Here is a 17,816-nt window from a genome sequence, read left to right on the forward strand (position 1 = left end):
TGAAGTTTCCATTAATATTCAAAAACAAAAAAGCACCCCGTCTTCAGGCCACAAGTGGGCCATTGGGACCATCCGACCGCTATGTCATCCTCAGTTGAGGATGCAGATAGGAGGGGCGTGTGGCCAGCACACTGTTCTCCCAGTTGTTATGATGGTTTTCTTTGACCGGAGCCGCTACTATTCGGTCGAGCAGCTCCTCAATTGGCATCACGAGGCTGAGTGCACCCCGAAAAATGGTAACAGCGCATGGCGGCTGGATGGTCATCCATCCAAGTGCCGGCCACGCCCAACAGCGCTTAACTTTGGTGATCTCACGGGAAGCGGTGTATCCACTGCAGCAAGGCCATTGCCAATATTCAAAAACAGGAATCAAAAATTAAAAGTGGGCATTATTTGTTTCCATTTCGCTATTACTTCAGGCAGTCTTGCAGATATGAAGTTTTCTTTTTCAAATGATGATATGGAAAGGATAGATTCCTTTTCACTGCATGCAGGAAGTGTTGAGTTGCAGACAGGCACAATGAAACATAGTGCTGTTCATGACACTGGTCATGTTTATGTTTGTGTTTGTGTGATTTGTGCCTGTGTAAATGTACGCTTGTTTTCTGGTTGGCAAGAAGGACTTCATCCAAAAGCTATATCTATTTCTTTCATTGGGCCTGTCTGCAATTCAATAACTCCTCTATGTGGTGAGCAACTATCTATCCTTTCCATATTGTAGTTATTCCATCCTGGTGTTTCCAGTGTTTCTTTTCAAAACAAAATATTTCATATAAAATCTTGTTTCATTTCATAATTAAACTTTCCTTGGATGTCAACCTATTTTCAATATGTGACAGATAACAGACATTCTGTTTTTCGTTAAATGAGAAGGCTGTTTTGTCTTTTTTGGGAGGCATGGAAGGGGATGATTCTTTTTGAACTGTTTTGATCACTGTCATGAAGTCCACAGCCAAAGCATTAGGAGTTTGTGCTGTGTTCAGATCAGAAGGTACAGATAAAATTTTCATAATCTACAAAATTTTCATTACTGGACTAGTAATACTGCTTTCACTTGGCTAAGTAACAATATCAGTGAACCATTGGATAGCTTAGCACTGTTAAAAGTAATAAAAGTGACAGATTTGACAGAGAGAAAACACAAATGAAGTTTTGTAGTACAGGAATCATTATGAGAAGGTTTTTCTTATAGGCTGAGCACTTATTCACTATTATTACTGAGATCATAAGTAGCATTGCAGTATATTGGCTTTACATATTTTGGCTAATTCTCCAAGGGTGCCACAAACATGAACTAAAGGTTGCTACACTACACTTTACATACGAATGAAGTATGATTCTGTCACAACACAAGATGAAATTTAACCATGGGTTCATGTTTAGAGACAAAAAGTAGTAAATAATTTAGGAATAAAGGTAATGAATCACCAAACTGTAAAGTCCTTGAGTTCATTGAGTTGTCAACAGCTCGTAAATATGACTGAAAACTTAGCTAGTTGTCAGGCATACACACACACTCTTGTATGGCTACGTTATGCTGGCTGAATACACTCTGTGAATACTGTAGGTCTACATTTTTGACTGGGGCTAGAGGTAGTGTTTGTTGGAGCAAGTGAGGGAGAAAAGAGTCAGGGACTGGGAGGGAGGGCAGCAGGTGCACATAATAATAATGCAATATGGCCACCAGCACCAGTGAGTTTGTGCAGTGCACAATGATGATGAAATGCATTGGGAGGCAAGGTGATAGAGCAGAGGAAAGAAAGACTGCAGGGAAGAGGATGTAAGTTGAGGATAATTGAAATTAGGATTCTGGTGCAGGGTGGAGGTGGTTGTGGTACTGGGTGTTGATGGAGACTGAGACCAGGATGGTTACATTAATGAAGAACATGCTGCAAGAAAAACTCCCACCTATGTAATTCAGAGAAGATGATGCTTGGGGGAAGGACCTAGATGCCATGGGCTGTGAGGGAGCCAATGAAATCAAGCACGTTGTGCTCTGCAGTATGATCTGCCATTGAGTGGTTCACTGCCACAGTTTGGCAATTTAGCATTCTATTGATTTTACATACATTATTAAACTGAAAAATATATTCTGTACAAGTTGCCCATTTGGTACCTTACATGATGATAAAGCAAACATAAGAGTGCTTCTTACAAAGGTTCTGTTCATGATATCATGCTGTGATGTAGAATGATTCAAGTAATTTACAAAATAACACTTTTTTCCTGTACAATTCTCTACTGTCAATTTACATGAGTGGCTCATACTTTTATATTGTTGTTGTTGTTGGTGTTGTTATTGTTGTCGTCTTCAGTCCTGCGACTGGTTTGTTGCAGCTCTCCATGCTACTCTATCCTGTGCAAGCTTCTTCATCTCCCAGTACCTACTGCAACCTACATCCTTCTAAATCTGCTAAGTGTATTCATCTCTTGGTCTCCCTCCACGATTTTTACTCTCGACAGTGCCCTCCAATACTAAATTGGTGATCCCTTGATGCCTCACTCAGAACATTTCCTACCTACCGAACACTTAAATCTATACTCGATGTTAACAAATTTCTCTTCTTCAGAAACGCTTTCCTTGCCATTGCCAGTCTACATTTTATATCCTCTCTACTTTGATCATCATCAGTTATTTTGCTCCCCAAATAGCAAAACTCCTTTACTACATTAAGTGTCTCATTTCCTAATCTAATTCCCTCAGCATCAACCGACTTATTCGACTACATTCCATTATCCTCGTTTTGCTTTTGTTAATGTCCATCTTATATCCTCCTTTCAAGATACTGTCCATTCCGTTCAACTGCTCTTCCAAGTCCTTTGCTGTCTCTGACAGAATTACAATGTCATCGGCGAACCTCAAAGTTTTTATTTCTTCTCCATGGATTTTAATACCTACTCCGAATTTTTCTTTTGTTTCCTTTACTGCTTGCTCAATATACAGACTGAATAACATCGGGGAGAGGCTACAACCCTGTCTCACTCCCTTCCCAACCACTGCTTCCCTTTCATGCCCCTAGACTCTTATAACTGCCATCTGGTTTCTGTACAAATTGTAAATAGCCTTTCGCTCCCTGTATTTTACCCCTGCCACCTTCAGAATTTGAAAGAGAATATTCCAGTCAACATTGTCAAAAGCTTTCTCTAAGTCTACAAATGCTAGAAACATAGGTTTGCCTTTCCTTAATCTATCTTCTAAGATAAGTCGTAGAGTCAGTATTGCCTCATGTATTCCAATACTTCTACGGAATCCAAACTGATCTTCCCCGAGGTCGACTTCTACCAGTTTTTCCATTCGTCTGTAAAGAATTCGTGTTAATGTTTTGCAGCCGTGACTTATTAAACTGATAGTTTGGTAATTTTCATATCTGTCAACACCTGCTTTCTTTGGGATTGGAATTATTATAATCTTCTTTAAGTCTGAGGGTATTTCGCCTGTCTCATACATCTTGCTCACCAGATGGTAGAGTTCTGTCAGGACTGGCTCTCCCAAGGCCATCAGTAGTTCTAATGGAATGTTGTCTACTCCACGGGCCTTGTTTCAACTTAAGTCTTTCAGTGCTCTGTCAAACTCTTCACGCAGCATCGTATCTCCCATTTCATCTTCATCTACATCCTCTTCCGTTTCCATAATACTGTCCTCAAGTACATCGCCCTTGTATAGACCCTCTATATACTCCTTCCACCTTTCTGCTTTCCCTTCTTTGGTTAGAACTGGGTTTCCATCTGAGCTCTTGATATTCATACAAGTGGTTCTCTTTTCTCCCCAGGTCTCTGTAATTTTCCTGTAGGCAGTATCTATCTTACCCCTAGTGATATGTGCCTCTACATCCTTACATTTGTCCTCTAGCCATCCCTGCTTACCCATTTTGCACTTCCTGTCAATCTCATTTTTGAGATGTTTGTATTCCTTTTTGCCTGCTTCATTTACTGCATTTTTATATTTTCTCCTTTCATCAATTAAATTCAGTATTTCTTCTGTTACCCAAGGATTTCTACTAGCCCTCGTCTTTTTACCTATTTGATCCTCTGCTGTCTTAACTATTTCATCCCTCAAAGCTACCCATTCTTCTTCTACTGTATTTCTTTCCCCCATTCTTGTCAATTGTTCCCTTGTGCTCTCCCTGAAACTCTGTACAACCTCTGGTTTAGTCAGTTTATCCAGGTCCCATCTCCTTAAATTCTCACCTTTTTGCAGTTTCTTCAGTTTTACTCTACAGTTCATAACCAATAGATTGTGGTCAGAATCCACATCTGCCCCTGGAAATGTCTTACAATTTAAAACCTGGTTCCTAAATCTCTGTCTTACCGTTATATAATCTATCTGATACCTTCTAGTATCTTCAGCCTTCTTACATGTATACAACCTTCTTTCATGATTCTTGAACCAAGTGTTAGCTATGATTAAGTTATGCTCTGTGCAAAATTCTACCAGGCAGCTTCCTCTTTCATTTGTTACCCCCAATCCATATTCACCTACTATGTTTCCTTCTCTTCCTTTTCCTACTATTTAGTTCTAGTCACTCATGACTATTAAATTTTCATCTCTCTTCACTATCTTAATAATTTCTTTTATCTCATCATACATTTCATCAATTTCTTCATCATCTGCTGAGCTGGTTGGCATATAAACTTGTACTACTGTAGAAGGCGTGGGCTTCGTGTCTATCTTGGCCACAATAATGAGTTCACTATGCTGTTTGTAGTAGCTTACCCGCACTCCTATTTTTTTATTCATTATTAAACCTACTCCTGCATTACCGCTATTTGATTTTGTCTTTATGACACTGTATTCACCTGACCAAAAGTCTTGTTCCTCCCACCACCGAACTTCACTAATTCCCACTATATCTAACCTTAACCTATCCATTTCTTTTATTTTATCAATCTGAATTAAATGAAAAATTATTAACTGGAACTTGCACATACAAAATTGTCTTCAAATGAGGTGTGCTATGACCTGAGTTGGTGATGACGCTGATAATTATTTATTTTTACAGCACAATTATCAGTGCCCAAATGTCATGAGCTGATATATAAAACTCATCAAAACTGGTGGGTCTCTCATTCTGGGGTCTGAGTGACTTGCACTTCATTTCTAACCTCCCAAATCTATTCCTCTCTTCTTCTCCCCAAAGAAAGAACTATTAATTCTAAAGCTATGATAGTGTATGTACTTTTATATGTGTTTATTGGCAGTTCAGAAACTTCTCCTGAAGATAATTCTGTCTCATAGTTTTATAACTACCTTCTTCTAAGCTGTCTGCCTCTGTAGTTGGAGGTTGATGCAGTTGACTGTCATGTGGAGGTCCTGGTTTGATTCTCGGTATTTCCAAGGATTTTTCCTTGGTAGGAGGACTGGTAGGGGTACTTTCAGCCTCCTGAGGCCAACTGTGGAGCTACGTAACAGATTAGTAGTGGTTCCAAGGTCAAGACAACGACACATAGAGTTGTGTGCTGACCACATGCCCCTCCATAACAAATCCAATGATGCTACTGGAAGAGGTTGATGTGGTGGTCGGTCAGGCCCAATTGGCTTGTCTAGGGCTAGAATGCAGAATGTCTAAGCTGCTTGATGTTGCTGTTTTAGGAGACTTTAAAGTCTGTTGATGGTGATCATTACCAACCATTGAGTCCTTATTTTGTTTATTCCTTTTGTAGAACTACAAACATGAGAGTATTGCACAAATATATCAATGAGACCAACACATAATATTGTTAGCAATTTGGTATAGCTGAGAGTGGTATAGAGGGTTGGAATCTCTGTCAGCTGCATCCTTGTCTTTGCTTACCTCACACAGTGCTTCTGCTTGTTAACCGGGGAGGAAGGGGAGAAGAGGAGGAATTACTGGCAAGTGCAGTGTCAGCTGAATTGGGCTGCTTTGGTAGAGTAACTGCTAAGGCTGTTTGACAACAAAACACTTTTATATTATATTTGTAATGCTGTTAAGTAAGTACAGCTGTCCTCAGCCTAACAATTGGTTTGAACACTGAAGTACTAAATTAGACATGGCCCTGTTGGAGTTGGTATATGCTTGCATTCCTGTGACTTTTGAACTGCCTTACACAGCCAATTTTAGGGGTACCTTTAGTTTTAATGTAAACTGTGAACCACGCTGCAATTTGACATTTTTCATTAACAAATTAAGAACTGAAAAAAGCTATCAGTGGAAAAAACGGTCCAAAGAATAATGGGAGATAGAGTTCTATACCTCTCAATTTGTAGTGTGGAACTTACCTACTGTGTAAAACATTAATAAGTTATTCATCAAACAGAAACTGAATCACAGGAAAAATATTGGTTGTATGTGGGAGAGTGCTGATCAAGAAATACACAAATAAAATATGGTGATACTTTATGTCATTTGTTAGTTAAGTTATGATTATGAGTAACATACTGAAGAGCCAAAGAAATTGGTATACCCGCCTAATATAGTGCAGGACCCCTGCCAGCATGCAGAAGTGCTGCAACACAATGTGGCATGGACTCGACTAACGTCTGAGGTAGTGCTGGTGGGAAGTGACTCCATGAATCCTGCAGGGCTGTCCATAAACCTGTAAGAGTATGAGGAGATGGAGATCTCTTCTGAACAGCACGTTGGAAGGCAGCCCAGATATGCTCAACTGGAAGTGTTTAAACTCAAAAGAGTGTTCCTGGAGCCACTCTGTAGCAATTCTGGACATATGCGGTGTTGCACTGTCCCGCTGGAACTGCCAAAGTCCGTCAGAATGCACAATGGACATGAATGGATGCAGATGATCAGATAGGATGCTTACATACGTTTCACCTGTCAAGAGTCATATCTAGATGTATCAGCGGTCCCAAATCCCTCCAACTGCACACGCCTTACACCATTACAGAGCCTCCATCAGCTTGAACAGTCCCCTGCCGACATGCAGTGTCCATGGACTCATGCGGTTGTCTCCATACCTGTACATGTTCATCTGCTTGATACAATTTGAAACAAGACTTGTCTGACCAGGCAACATGTTTCCAGTCATCAACAGTCCAATGTTGGCATTGACAGGCCCAGGTGAGGGATAAAGACTTGTGTCGTGCAGTCATCAAGGTTACATGAGTGGACCTTTGGCTCTGAAAGCCCATATCAATGATGTTTCGTTGAATGGTTCACACGCTGACATTTGTTGACGTCCCAGCATTGAAATCTGCAGCAATTTGTGGAAGAGTTGCACTTCTGTCACACTGAATGATTCTCTTCAGTCACCGTTGATCCCATTCTTGCAGAATCTCTTTCTGGCTGCAGTGATGTCAGAGATTTGATGTTTTACCAGATTCCTGATAGTCACGGTACACTCGTGAAATGGTCATACGGGAAAAACCCCATTTGATTGCTACTTGGAGATGCTGTGTCCCATCACTCATGCGCTGACTGTAACATCATGTTCAAACTCACATAAATCTTGACAACCTGTCAGTGTATCAACAGCAACCGATCTAACAACTGCACCACACACATGTTGTCTTACATAGGGTGTATCATAATTAATGGCGTAAATGCATACAGCTGAAAGTACATGATACTAGAAGGAAAAAAGTCTCAGTAAACATAGGGTCAAAAATGCATACCTCAAGAATATAGGGTCGAAAATGCATACCTTAAGAGCTACGAGCAATTTTTCATCTTTGATACTGTGAAACAGATCTCTTCTACTGCAAATTCTTTGCTTTCCATATTTTTGGAAGTGGTAGTATGGACCAAAATACGAAAAAAAGTCCAGCAACATGTGCTCTAAAACGCATACCTTAACAGTTACAGGCACTTGATCATTAGAAGAGTTGTGTTTCAAAGTAGCAAAGATGATCAAGCGCTCATAATTCTTAGCGAATGCATTTTAGAGCACATGTTTACTGGACTTTTTTTCTTGTTTTGGTCCATACTATCAGTTCCCAAAATATGGAAAGCAAAGAATTTGCAGAAAAGTAGATTTGTTTCACAGTATCAAAGATGAAAAATTGCTCGTAGCTCTTAAGACATGCATTTTTGGCCCTATGTTTACTGAGAATTTTAAGCTCTATTATTATGTACTTTCAGTTGTATGCATTTACACCATTAATTATGATACACCCTGTACAGGCATTGCCGAACCCAGTGCCATATTCTGCACTTTTACATATCTTTGTATTTGAGTATACACACCAAGTCCAGTTTCTTTGGCACTTCAGTGTTTATGTTAACCAAATTTTCCGCCAGTGCTTGGCAAACATGATAGTAATATTAAAAAGGATAACATTTCCTAATGTTCTGCAAAATTATATTTATTTAATCACAAATAAAGACGGCCTGAAAAGCTGAAAGCTGGTTCATGACCAAATAAAAACAGTTCTGCAGATTAAAAGAGAGTGTTATCCTTGTCTCAACTTGTCGCCTGAAGATAGCCTGAGAAGTCGAAAGCAGGTTGTGACTGAACAAATATAATTTTGCAGAACATTAAGCAGTGTTATCCTTTTTAATATTAATAATATATTTATATATTTGCAGTGAGGAATAATCCTTTCACCTGAGAATGATTTTCCCACGAATAATTTTTTGTCTATTTATTTGAAAAAATACCCAAATGTAAATTTACTTGAATAATGTCCATCTCTGGACTGTAACAGTAAAACTTGAAGGTCTGTAACAAGAAGGCCTTCAAGAAGACTGGTATATGTCATCTAAAAACACACACTCTTCAACTTTGGTGGAAGCTATCCATTACATTTTGGGGAATCAGTAGGTCTGTAACAAGAGGGCCTTCAAGAAGAATGGTGAGTGTCATATGCAAACACACTCTCTTCATCTTTGTCGGAGGCTATCCATAATGACTGGGGCATCAGTAGGTCTAAAATGTATTTATGTATTTTCTGTACACACAACAGAAGGGGCTTCCCCATGACAGAAGTTGAGTTCTTCCACATATCCAGAATCCATTAACACGTCATTGAAGCATGCGATCCATCTTTGGCGTGAAGTTTTTCCTTTTTCCCTTCCCTTTTGTTTATTTGAGGAGCCTGTGATGGGGAAATAACATGAGGATGGATTTTCTGCTTTCCTCTGGTAGATTCTACTTCCAAGGACTGTGTGGAAAGACTGACATTCAGTTAATCAGCCAAATGAAATATGGCATACGTTGATGACTTTAAGGACCTACTCTTAGTTTAGATATTGTTCATTATTGTATATTCACTACAAACTGCTTGCCCATTTTTATCAGACCAACTGTATAATGCTGTAATTCATGAGCCATTTCTTAGCCATATAACTGGAGGAACTCAAAAGTGTTGGGCTGGTTCACTTTTGCAGCTACACTTGTTACACACAGTGGAAAGTCAAGGATGGAATAACAACAGTATGGAAAGGATAGATTGCTACTCACCACACAGAGGAGGTGGTGATTCGCAGACACACACAATGAAAAGAACACTAGAAGTATTTAAGCTATCACACAAAGTCCTTCCTCAGCTGTAGAGCTCTCATACATTCACACAATAACTCACACGCCTAGTATTCTTTCAACTGTGCCTGTCTGCTATGTGACGCCTTCTCTATGTGGGGCACAAAAGTAACTTGTGTTATGCCACAGAGTAGTGAAGGGGAAGGATTTAAAATTTTACCCTAGTTCACACTAGCACTGACACAGACAACTCCAGGAAGACGTGGTTGATATAGCTATGCAGCTGCAATCAACACTGTAAGTCGGTGTTGTATGTGTGTACACGGTGCTACATTGGCACCAATCAACAGGCACAAGTTACACATTCAGCAAAATGTCCACTGAGAGAGAGAGAGAGAGAGAGAGAGACTTCACCTAACTGCCTCCCTCCTGTCTCCATAAAAACTGCAGTTCTCCACATCTGAATTCAGTTGGTCAGTAGGATCGATTGCATTTGTACCAAACTACTTGAGTCAATGATTATTGTTGCGCAGTGACATATATGTGTTAGATGTTCCAGAACTTCATTTGAATATGCTGCTTGCTGTTCCTGAGATGGCAACATGCAAGTAACCATAAGTTGCAGCTCTTGGGACTTTGCATTGGCCACCTATTACATTGGCTTGAGGTCTTCCAACACCAGTACATCTTTGTCACTTTAACACCATCATCATTGCTGGGTGAGAGGGCCATCCAGTGCCTATGTTCCTCATCATCACTACAATCACTTCCAGGTACCAAGATCTGCCTGTCCCATGGAGTGCAGTACAGCCAAGAATGCTCTACAGTGTGTGGAGGCATAATCTCATGCTACAGTTACTTTTTGTCATCAGTCTTCTGACTGGTTTGATGCGGCCCGTCATGAATTCCTCTCCTGTGCTAATCTCTTCATAACGGAGTTGTACTTGCAACCTATGTCCTCAATTATTTGCTGGATGTATTCCAACCCCTGTCTTCCTCTACAGTTTTTGCCCTTTACAGCTCCCTCTAGTAACATGGAAGTCATTCCCTCATGTCTTAACAGATGTCCTATCGTCCTGTCCCTTCTCCTTATCAGTGTTTTCCACATATTCCTTTCCTCTCCAATTCTGCGTAGAACCTCCTCATTCCTTACCTTATCTGTTCACCTAATTTTCAACATTCGTCTGTAGCACCAACTCTCGATTCTATTCTGTTCCGGTTTTCCCACAGTCCATGTTTCACTACCATATAGTGCTGTTCTCCAGACGTACATTCTCAGAAATTTCTTTCTCAGACTAAGGCTGATATTTGACATTAGTAGACTTCTCTTGGCCAGGCATGTCTTTTTTTGCCGTAGCTAGTCTGCTTTTGATGTCCTCCTTGTTCCGTCCATCATTGGTTATTTTTCTGCCTAGGTAGCAGAATTCCTTAACTTCATCTACTTCATGACCATCAATCCTGATGTTAAGTTTCTCACTGTTCTCATTTCTACTACTTCTCATTACCTTCATTTTTCTTCGATTTACTCTCAGTCCACACTGTGTACTCATTAGACTGTTCATTCCATTCAGCAGATCATGTAAGTCTTGAAACTTCCTGGCAGATTAACTCGGGACTCGAGTTTGAGTCTCGGTCTGGCACACAGTTTTAATCTGCCAGGAAGTTTCATATCAGCGCACACTCTACTGCAGAGTGAAAATCTGGCATGTAATTCTTCTTCACTTTCACTCAGGATAGCAATATCATAAGCGAATCATATCACTGATATCCTTTCGCCTTGAATTTTAATTCCACTCCTGAACCTTTCTTTTATTTCCATCATTGCTTCCTTGATGTACAGACTGAATAGTAGGGGCTACATCCTTGTCTTACACCCTTTTTAGTACGAGCACTTCATTCTTGGTTGTCCACTCTTATTATTCCCTCTTGGCTGTTGTACATATTGTGTATGACCCGTCTCTCCCTATAGCTTACCCTCCTTTTTTCAGAATTTTGAACATCTTGCACCACTTTTACATTGTTGAACGCTTTTTCCAGGTCAACAAATCCTATGAACGTGTCTTGATTTTTCTTTAGTCTTGTTTCCAATATTAACCACACTGTCAGAATTGCCTCTCTCTGACCTTTATTTTTCCTAAAGCCAAACTGATCGTCATCCAGTGCATCCTCCCCTTTTCTTTTCCGTTCTTCTGTATATTATTCTTGTAAGCAACTTGGATGCATGGGCTGTTAAGCTGATCGTGCGATAATTCTTGCACTTGTCAGCTCTTGCCCTCTTTGGAATTTTGTGGCTGATGCTTTTTCGAAAGTCAGATGGTATGCAGCCAGGCTCATACATTCTACATACCAACATGAATAGTCATTTTGTTGCCACTTCCTCCAATGATTTTAGAAATTCTGATGGAATGTTATCTATTCCTTCTGCCTTATTTGACTTTAAGTTCTCCAAAGCTCTTATAAATTCTGATTCCAATACTAGATCCCCTATCTCTTCTACATCGACTCATGTTTCTTTTTCTATCACATCAGACAAATCTTCCCCCTCATAGAGGCTTTCAATGTATTCTTTCCACTTATCTGCTCCCTCCTCTGCATTTAACAGTGGAATTCCCATTGCACTCTTAATGTTACCATGCTTGCTTTTAATGCCACTGAAGGTTGTTTTGACTGTATGCTGAGTCTGTCCTTCTGACAATCATTTCTTCTGCGATGTCTTCACATTTTTCCTGCAGCCATTTCATCTTAGCTTCCCTGCACTTCCTATTTATTTCATTCCTCAGCGACTTGTATTTCTGTATTCCTGAGTGTCCCGGAACATTTATGTACACCCACCTTTCATCAATCAACTTAAGTATTTCTTCTGTTACCCATAGTTTCTTTGCAGTTGCCTTCTTTGTACCTATGTTTTCCTTCCCAACTTCTGTGATGGCCCGTTTTAGAGATGTCCATTCCTCTTCAACTGTAGTGCCTACTGAGCTATTCCTTATTGATTGATTCTTCCTGACTAACGTCTTAAACTTCAGCCTACTCTTCATCACTATTACATTGTGATCTGAGTCTATAGCTGCTCCTGGGTACTCCTTACAATCCAATATCTGATTTTGGAATCTCTGTCTGACCATGATGTAATCTAACTATAATCTTCCCACATCACCCAGCCTTTTCCAAGTATACCTCCTCATCTTGTGATACTTGAACAGGGTATTCACTATTACTAGCTGCAACTTGTTACAGAACTCAATTAGTCTTTCTCCTCTTTCATTCCTTGTCCCAAACACATATTCTCCTGTAACCTTTTCTTCTATTCCTTCCCCTACAACTGCAGTCCCCCATGACTATTAGATTTTCATCCCCCTTTATATCCTTTATCACCCTTTCAATATCATCATACACTTTCTCTTCATCTTCAGCTTGTAGTGTTGGCATGTATACCTGAACTATCATTGTTGGTGTTGGTTTGCTGGCAATTCTGATAAGAATGATCCTGTCACTGAACTGTTCACAGAAACACACTCCATGCCCTACCTTCTTATTCATAATGAATCCTACTCCTGTTACACCATTTTCTGCTGCTGCTGATATTACACTATACTCATCTGACCAGAAATCCTTGTCTTCTTTCTGCTTCACTTCACTGACCCCTACTATATATAGAGTGAGCCTTTGCATTTCCCTTTTCAGATTTTCTAGTTTCCCTACCACATTCAAGCTTCTGACATTCCATGCCCTGACTTGTAGAACGTTATCCTTCCATTGATTATTCAATCTTTTCCTCATGGTAACCTCCCCCTTGGCAGTCCCCTCCTGTAGATCTGAATAGGGGACTATTCCGGAATGGAGAGATCATCATGACACTTCTTCAATTACAGGTCACATGTCCTGTGGATACACCTTAAGTGTCTTTACTGCAGTGGTTTCCACTGCCTTCTGTATCCTCATGCAGTTGATCATTGCTGATTCTTCTGCCTTTAGGGGCAGTTTCCCACCCTTAGAACAAGAGAGCGCCCTGAAACTCTGTCTACTCCTCCGCCCTCTTTGACAAGGCCATTGGCAGAATGTGGGTGACTTCTTATGCCGGAAGTCTTCAACTCTCAATGCTGATTATTAATCAAAATTTAGATGGTGGTGGGATTCGAATCTGGGACCAGAGACGTTTTGATTATGAATCAAAGACACTACCCCTAGACCACGGGTACTGACAATTAAAATCATCAAAGTCCCTCCATTTCACTAGCGTGAGACGTCAGCTGAGGCTGACAACAAAATGCAGAACTGTAAATCTGAACAAATAAACATTTACTTGCTAATCATGTTTGAATAGTGCTACAAGATACTCTACAGGTTCCACAACACCATCCTGACAACGTAGAGGTGTCTCCATTTGGCGCCCTCGCACTGCTCATGACATGCCTGTGAAAATGTTATTAAGTGGATATACAGCACAGCAATTTCTGAATGATTAAATGATTCATCCAGAATGTACATTACACTGTTACATTACTGCCACCTTCCCTCCCTCCCTCCCCCCAAAAAAAGTCATTAGTTGTGTAGCTTTCAGAAAAATTTCTAAATTTAAAACATATCTAGTAGTGAAATAAGCAAAAGTAATTTCACAGATATAGACTTTGTATTTTCATTTTTAATATTATTTTATGCAATTTTTGCTGACAAATAATATTGTAACAGGCTATAAATTCATGTGAGAGGAAAGTAACTGCCAAAGAATACAACACAATAAAATTCATTTTTAAAATGACATTTTGTAATCCTCACACAAGAGGAATTGCTGCACCAAAAGCTGCTTAACCAGTGTCTGCTGCAAAATTTTCTACAGTCCCATGCAATATTTCTCCAAATAGAAGAAAATATTCAAACTAATCATTGTGCATTGTGAACCTAGGACATGTATTTTATTGTTGTGCTATCAAATAAATTACAAACTAAATTTCATATTTTATCGAGAAAAAATGTGTCACGTACTGTAAAAGGAGTCATCTTACCATCTGGCCCTGCGTTTTCACTTTTTGATAAATACGATTTTATAGTAACACTACAGGGAGTGCACAATAATAAACCTTACATAAAGAGATCGAAAATATTTAATACAGTCAGATTTTTCAACACTGAGAAGTGGCATAAAGTTAACTTCAAAGAAAATTTAAAATCACCATATTTTCAATATTGAATTCAGATTTAGTTTAGTTTACAGAACACTTACCAGTTTCAACGTTAACTTTGAACAGTCCATAATAAGCATCGGCAACATAAAGATTGCCATGTTTGTCAAATTTTAAGCCAAGTGGGCGTCCACAAATACTCTCTTCCCAGAAACCACCTGAAATGCAGCAAACTAATAAGAATAACAATAATTTTAAAAAAATTAAATCATTTTTCTACTGACTGTACCACTTGCACTTAAGTTACTGACCATGAAAGAAACTGGTTTCTTGGCACAAATTCTGTGCCTCTGTTTCACTAAATGCATACACTATAAGGTTAAAAGTATCTGGATACCTACATCTGTTTGCTGCAACTGTGCAGCTAAAAGAATGCACAACTTACTCAATTTTTCACGAAACGCCAAGCATTGATATAATGAAGACAAATTTCATTTCTGTTTTTCTTAAGCATTTTGGGTAATTGCTGCCAGGGTTCTGGGTGACTTGATTTATCATGTAACCAGTTCTAGTTCATACCAAGATGCTTACATATCTAAAGTTGTAAATTCTTCCATAGTGTGGGGAAACATACTGTTGTGTAAAACGGTTTTATAAATTCTTTTATTCATTTTACGACTGACTTAAATTAACGATATGATATCAAACAGGAAACAGCTCCAGTTTATCACATCACTGTCATGAAACTTTCCAGTTAGTCCTCATATGCTTTAAGGAAGTGTTCCTGCTATACCTTACACAGTTTAAGAAAGTTTTCCTGCTAATGTTTTCACACTTTAAGGAAGCTTTCCTGTTACCCATTAGACTCTTTAAAGAAGCTTTCCTGTTACCCATTCCACACTTTAAGAAAGCATTCATGTCAACTGTTACACACTTTACAAAATGTTTTCACTGCTCTATATGCTAAAGGAAAGTTTTGCTAACACAATGCACTCTTATAGGAAACTTCCATCCTACTTCTTTATACAGGATCTATTTACACTTACCTGTACATTATAGAAGCCTACTCCCTCCACAAATGACTCTGCCACAGATGAAGTTTAAGTCTCTTTAATACTAAAGGTTTTGTAATTCAAGACAAGAACAACAATATTAGGAAAAGGAAAGTTGTTATTCGCCATACAGCAGAGATGCTGAGTCACAGATAGGCACAACAAAAAGACTCTCACAAATAACCTTTCAGCCAACAAGGCCTTTTTGGATGAAAGCTTATTTGTGAGAGTCTTTTTGTTGTGTCTATCTGTGACTCAGCATCTCCGCTATATGGTGAGTAGCAACTTTCGTTTTCATAATATTGTTACATCCCATCCTGGATTTTCCATTGTCTAAACCAAGAACAACAGTAAGACAATCAAACCACAAAGAAAATTTGAGACAGTTATCACTGCCAGTAAGACTGTCAGTACACGCCATAGTCTTAAATAAATGAGTAACAATGATGTTTCGTACTTATACCCTATTAAGGGGTGAACAATCCAAAACAGTGTTACAAGCAAATCAGGACCAATAACCTGTTAGTATTATGAGAAGCTTCTGTGATTATTTTCTACTCTTAACACCTATAAGTCTTGTTTCAAGATGACACAAAGGAAATGGTCTTTCACAATTGAAAAGAAAATGTTCATTATTCTTGCATGAAATTGCAAATGATATATATTTTTATTTATTAATTACATGGAGAATTTAATGAAGATTTAAAAGTCCATGTTTCATAAAATATGATGAACATAAATGAAAGTATTGAAGTTGTGGTAGAGGAATCTGACAACTTTAGGTGCATTTCTTTTAGACAATGAGTCATCGATACTGGCCTGCAATAGCAAGGTGTTGAAACCACTTTTTAGGGCCTGGTGGTGTCCATTCTGTAGGATTTCCATCCATCTTTGTCCTCCAACATTTCAGTGGCAGTGAAGTAACCCCCCACCACTACCACCTGGGGGGGAGGGGGGGGGGGGGAGCTGAGATGAGTATCTGTCTTTGAGGCTATCTTCTTTCATTTATCAGTGTCATCATTGCTGATTTTTTCTTTCTTCTCACTTCCCTCTTTTGGGTACCAGTTCTATCATCCCCTCATTTCATATTCAATAGTCCTCATTGTGAGACTATTCTCTTTTTGTTACAATTTTATTTCCATTTTTTTGGGTATTAGTCAGGATTACAAGAGCACTGAGAAAAATGTTTCCTTAGCCACTCATTGAGTCATTATTCACAGGATTATAGTAATATTATACCACAATAGTTTTCTGTATGAAGATAATAATTATGATTGTTTTATTGTGCACTTCTGTTCAAGGATGTTAGCAACGTCAATTTTATGACAGGGAGAACAGGTGAATACATTACAAAAAGCATAATTTATGGCTTGCTAGCATCAATGTTATATTAGACAATAATTATATGCTTTCATAGCAGCAAAAGTAACATTATGGTAAAGTAACATAAATTTATAATGAGTGCTAGCTAAAACAATATACCTGTAATTTACATGCAAGGGCTGCTGGTTACGGTGGTACAAATGGGTACTTAGAAAATGGATATATGATAAAACTATGCATAAAACCAACCAACTAAGTGTGTTAGCTAATAAAGTAGGAGTAAGAATACAGATATTTGTATGTGTATCAATGACGGAGGAGCTACACCTGTGTTGAGTAAAGGGAGGAAGAATGTGAATCTGTAGAAACATCTGATTAAATAGGAGACGTGTATGAGAAAGGAGGTGTAAATGATAGTTTCTGCAGAAGTCGAACATTTAATATTTTGAGACTTACTTCAATGTTGTGTGGAAATAAATTTACCTAGCAAGGGGTGGCCACAATATTGGGATCATGGATTTACGTCAAACTTTATACACCCTTAGAAGGCCATTAAAACAACATAATGTGCAAGTAGTAAGGTGCACTAGTCTGGCAATTCTGAGAAAATTGCAGGAGAGGTTTACATGTCTATTATGTAACTGATGTATCTGTGCGAAGGTGTCGGTCATAAGACTTAATTGTATCAAACAGTTAGTGTTCTTGCCTTGCAAGAGAGCCGTGGTCAAGGCAACAGTTTGAATCCAGCTAACACTTACTTTGTAATCTATTTTTTCTCATCAGTGGCCCCTTTATTCAATTTATATGACATTTGAGAGATAATATAATTTTTTTTAAAAAAAGTGCTTTTTCATGAAGCTGTAGTGAATTTTGTATGTTATTTGACTATTTCCTGTTTGTAATTAAATTTTCAAGGACGAGGGGAAAACCC

General features: G+C 38.8%; 1 protein-coding gene across 1 annotated transcript in view; it reads right to left on the reverse strand.

Moving 5' to 3' along the window:
* Window positions 1–17,816, reverse strand: part of LOC126197214 (adipocyte plasma membrane-associated protein Hemomucin-like) — a 117,680-nt gene that overhangs the window by 38,454 nt on the left and 61,410 nt on the right. Inside the window, exon 4 of the mRNA XM_049934623.1 lies at window positions 14,612–14,728. Coding sequence (XP_049790580.1) covers window positions 14,612–14,728 — 117 coding nt within the window. The remainder of the gene's footprint in view (window positions 1–14,611; window positions 14,729–17,816) is intronic.

Source organism: Schistocerca nitens, chromosome 1 (genome assembly GCF_023898315.1).
Source record: "Schistocerca nitens isolate TAMUIC-IGC-003100 chromosome 1, iqSchNite1.1, whole genome shotgun sequence".
Taxonomy (NCBI): domain Eukaryota; kingdom Metazoa; phylum Arthropoda; class Insecta; order Orthoptera; family Acrididae; genus Schistocerca; species Schistocerca nitens.